Source organism: Geospiza fortis, unplaced genomic scaffold, assembly GCF_000277835.1.
Source record: "Geospiza fortis unplaced genomic scaffold, GeoFor_1.0 scaffold623, whole genome shotgun sequence".
Lineage (NCBI taxonomy): Eukaryota > Metazoa > Chordata > Aves > Passeriformes > Thraupidae > Geospiza > Geospiza fortis.
This window is the reverse complement of record NW_005054667.1, coordinates 126,075-130,149: the sequence shown is the minus strand read 5'-3', so window position 1 is coordinate 130,149 and position 4,075 is coordinate 126,075. Positions and strand designations below refer to the sequence as shown.

General features: G+C 44.0%; 1 protein-coding gene across 1 annotated transcript in view; it reads right to left on the bottom strand.

Annotated features, from left to right (window-relative positions):
• The window catches only part of DOP1B (DOP1 leucine zipper like protein B), a 54,534-nt gene that overhangs the window by 26,757 nt on the left and 23,702 nt on the right, over positions 1-4,075 (bottom strand). Inside the window, 4 exon segments of the mRNA XM_031065023.1 lie at positions 1,173-1,364; positions 1,444-1,549; positions 2,111-2,230; positions 2,663-2,783. Coding sequence (XP_030920883.1) covers positions 1,173-1,364; positions 1,444-1,549; positions 2,111-2,230; positions 2,663-2,783 — 539 coding nt within the window.

Here is a 4,075-nt window from a genome sequence, read left to right as displayed (position 1 = left end):
TTTATTTATTTATTTATTTATTTATTTATTTATTATATATAAATATATATATATAAACCTCACAATTGACTCATCAAACAGAGGGATGTGCTCCCTTAAAACCCATTTCCCCCCAGAGCAGCTCCACTCATTTCTCTTTAAAACCCAATATCTGTATAAATATATAATAGAAAATACATATTGTATTTGTTTGTTTGTTTGTTTATAATATCTATAAAGCTCACAACTGACTCATCAAACAGAGGGATGAGCTCCCTTAAATCCCATTTCCCCCAGAGCAGTGCTCCACCTGCTGCGCTGTTTCTGCTCCAGCGCAGGTATCTGTCCTGCTGGCACATTTTGCCAGGCTGTGCTCCTGGCCTTGCTGTATCCCATTCACTCCTCATGGTCCTTGCACACCAACAATGCCCCATTGTGCTCCACTGAAACATTCACTGGAAGCCCTGCAGACCTAACCAGCTGTGAAGCTGGGCTGCGTTTGGTCACTCCACTTTTTAGCTACTGCATTCTGTTTCCAAAACCATTTAGATCCCATCCTTCTCAGGGGCAGACAAGAATAAACTCCTTCAGTGCCACAAATCATTCAAACAGGCCAGAACTGAACACCCAGTGAGAGGGACAAGGCAGCAGAGCGCTCTGGAAGAGCCAAAGAAGGGAAGTTTCAAAAAATCCTTATTGTTGTACTTAAAAATTTCATAGAATTATAGGTTTGGGTTGGAAGAGATCTTGGAAATGATCCAGTGGCACCCCTGCCATGGCAGGGACACCTCCCACTGTCCCAGGCTGCTCCAAAGCTTTTTCAAACCCTGTCCAAGCTGGCTTTGGACACTTCAGGGATCCAGGGGCAGCCCCAGCTTCTCTGGGAATGCCATCCCAGACCTTGCCCACCCTCCCAGGGAACAATTCCTAAATCCCACTATCCCATCTAACCCTACTCTTTTTTAGTTTGAAGCCATTCCCTGTGTCCTGTCCCTCCATCCCTTGGAAATCGTCTCTCTCCATCCAATTCTGAAATGGAATTTTTTGAAATTGTCTCTCTCCACCTTTCCTGTGGCTCCCTTGATGTGCAATTGTCATCTAGGCTGAAGGAGAATTACCATTTTAAATTCTGTCCCAAAATCATTGAAACCAAGAGTTTTAAAGGGTTTTTAAAGGGGTTGAAAATCACCTACCCCATTGCCACTGCCTGTCTCGATGTCCAGGTAGGAAGGGGGCATTTGCACCTTGCTGAGCACCTTAAAACAGGTTTTTAAGGCATGAGTGAGTTCTGGCAGCCCCAAGACTTCCATGTTTTCCAGGAGAGACTGCACCATGTAACTGAGCATCTGGGGCAGGTACTGAGTCTGCACCTCTGAGTAGAGCTCCTGCAATAGAAAATGAATGTTTAAAGGAGTTATCCCATCTCATCCATCACCCAGCAGGGATTGTCAAACCCAGCCTTACCAGAGGAATCACATCCAGCAGGAACACCAGCAGAGTGCACAGCTCTGAAATGGTAGGAGGAGTGCTCACATTTTCCAGGGGATACCTCATCCCTGTGGATTTGTTTCTGGAGTGAAAGAAATATTCTTATGGAAGAGGGTTTTTTTTTTTCATGGCAAAATTCTGGTTAGAAGCAAAAAGCTTTGTTAAAATCAGCACAAAATACTGAACAGCTCTGAGGCAAAGGGTTTCTAACAGAGCAGGGGAAAATATTCTGTCAAAACAACCTCAACTCTGTGTGGTATAATGAAGAGCTGCTAATTTTCAGATTGCAGAATCTTCTTTCTTAGAGTTAGAAAACGATAAAAAGAGAGATATCATCTAATCAGAGAGCTGGAAGAGACCTTAATTTTTCTTCTTTATCTTTACTTTTCTTCTACAAAGACCTCTCCACCTCCCCTCCCAACTCTTTTTCCTTCTTCTGATGATTTGGAAGGAATTTCTTTTGTTTCCAGGTTGAAATTCCCATCTAATTGTTTACCTGGTTGCACTCCTGAATTATTTGTGGACACAACTTACAGACCTGGCTGGTTCTACCATGTGGGATGGCCCTTAAAAGCTTCAGTAAATATTATTATCCTGAACAGACAGCTCTGAAGCGGCATTTTTGAGAGCACAACACAAATACCTGAAACAATCTTCAAAGCATTTGGTCAGGTAATCCCAGAGGAAATCAGTGCTTAAGGATGTGATCAGCAAATTCACTGTTTTGACAATTTCTGAAGCATTTTTGTTCTCTTTGATTGCACTGGAAGGGAGAGAAAAGGAAAAGAAAAGGAGATGTCAGTGAGGATTCACATCACATGAGCTGATGGATTCAAAAATCTCTTTTCTCCTTTTTCTACAAGCTAAAAAATGTTGATTTTTTTTATCAAAGGCTAAATAATTCTGGAGCTGGAGCATGTTTCAGATGATGGGAATCACAAGGCTGAGCTCTGGCAGCAGCCTGATGTCCCTGTGGTTACTCAACACCCATCACATGCAGCAAACTTCATTTTTTCTCTGCTAATCCAACAGAAATTCATTGTGTGTAGACAAAAGGGGAAGCCAGAGAAAAATTTCATCCTCTGGCCAGAAAGTCACTTTGTAACAACCCAAAACTTCATAAACTCCTTCATTTTAACTATTACACTTTAAAAAAATGATCCAATTTCAGCTGAGAGCTGGAAATTTGTCATACCTTGCCAGGGTGTTGCCACTTTGATTGTAGCTGAGTTTGAGATCAGAACCCAGGGTGTCTTTGCAGTAGGAATAAAAAGCTCTGAGAACTTCCAGGAACAAATCCCCAACAACCTGTGGGCCTGCAAGGAAAGGGAAAAAAGAATCCAGGAGTTGTCTACAGAGGAGGGGAAGAAATAATAATTTCAGTGCCCTAAACTTGGAATAATTAAAAAAAAATAAAAGTAGTGTATAAAGCATTGCAATAAGTGCTTTTAAAAATGAAAATATAAAAGTTTAAGTGACTAAGAATAGCAGAAAAGGTCAAAGCTTGTTATGTTTGATTTGATACCTTTAAATAATTGTTGCATTGTTAAATCCATTTCTAAAGGGAGTGAAAGTCTTAATGGCTTAAGGCTCAAGGAGTCAAACTTTATGTTCTGACTGGGAAGATTAAACTGGATAATGGAGTTTAGCTGAATATCCCTGGTTTAAAAGGGATTTATGATCCCTTTATTTGTACTTTGGATTAATGCAGATTGTCAGGCAGCCAAGCAACACATCCAGTAGGGCAATGTCTCTCATTTACTTTCTAAATTAGATTAATCAATACATTTCTAACAGAAACAACCTCTTTGGCGACATCACTCTCCACCCAAAATATTTTTAAAAATGTATTAAGTCACTTTGGTTTAATTCTTGGCTGCAGAAAAGCGAATTTGCCCTTGAACTAAGGATGGGCAGAGCCTCATCCTGCTGGTGCTGCACGGACAGACACGGAGAGGGAAGAGCAGATCCACACTAGGAAAAAATGGAGCTGAATATTGACACAAGGGTGGAAGTGCTTCTTTAAAGTGCCCTCAGATGCCAGCTCAAGGCTCAGAACCCCAGAATTATCAAGGCTGGAAGAGCCCTTGAGGATTATCCAGTGCAATCACCCCAATCCCTGTCCCCAAGGCCACATCCAGACTGCTCTGGGACAATTCCAGGGACTCCAAACCTCCCTGGGCAGCTCAGCCCAAGGCCTGACCACTCTGCCAGGGAAATTTTCTGTGCCAATCTCCAACCTGAGCCTGCCCTGGTGCCATTTGAGGCCATTTCCTCTCCTCCTTTCCCTTGGGACAGGGCAGCAGAGCCCGACCCCCCCGGCTGTGCCCTCCTGGCAGGGACTTGTGCAGAGCCACAAGGGCCCCTGAGCCTCCTTTGCTCCAGCCTCAGCCCCTTCCCAGCTCCTCAGGGATTCTCCAGCCCCTTCCCAGCTCCCTCAGGGATTCTCCAGCCCCTTCCCAGCTCCGTTCCCTGCCCTGGACACGCTCCAGCCCCTCCAGGGCTCTCCTGCAGGAGCAGAACTGCACCCAGCCCTGGAGGGGCCCCAGCACAGAGGGACAATCCCTGCCCTGCTCCTGCTGCACACACAATTCCTCACCCAGCCCAG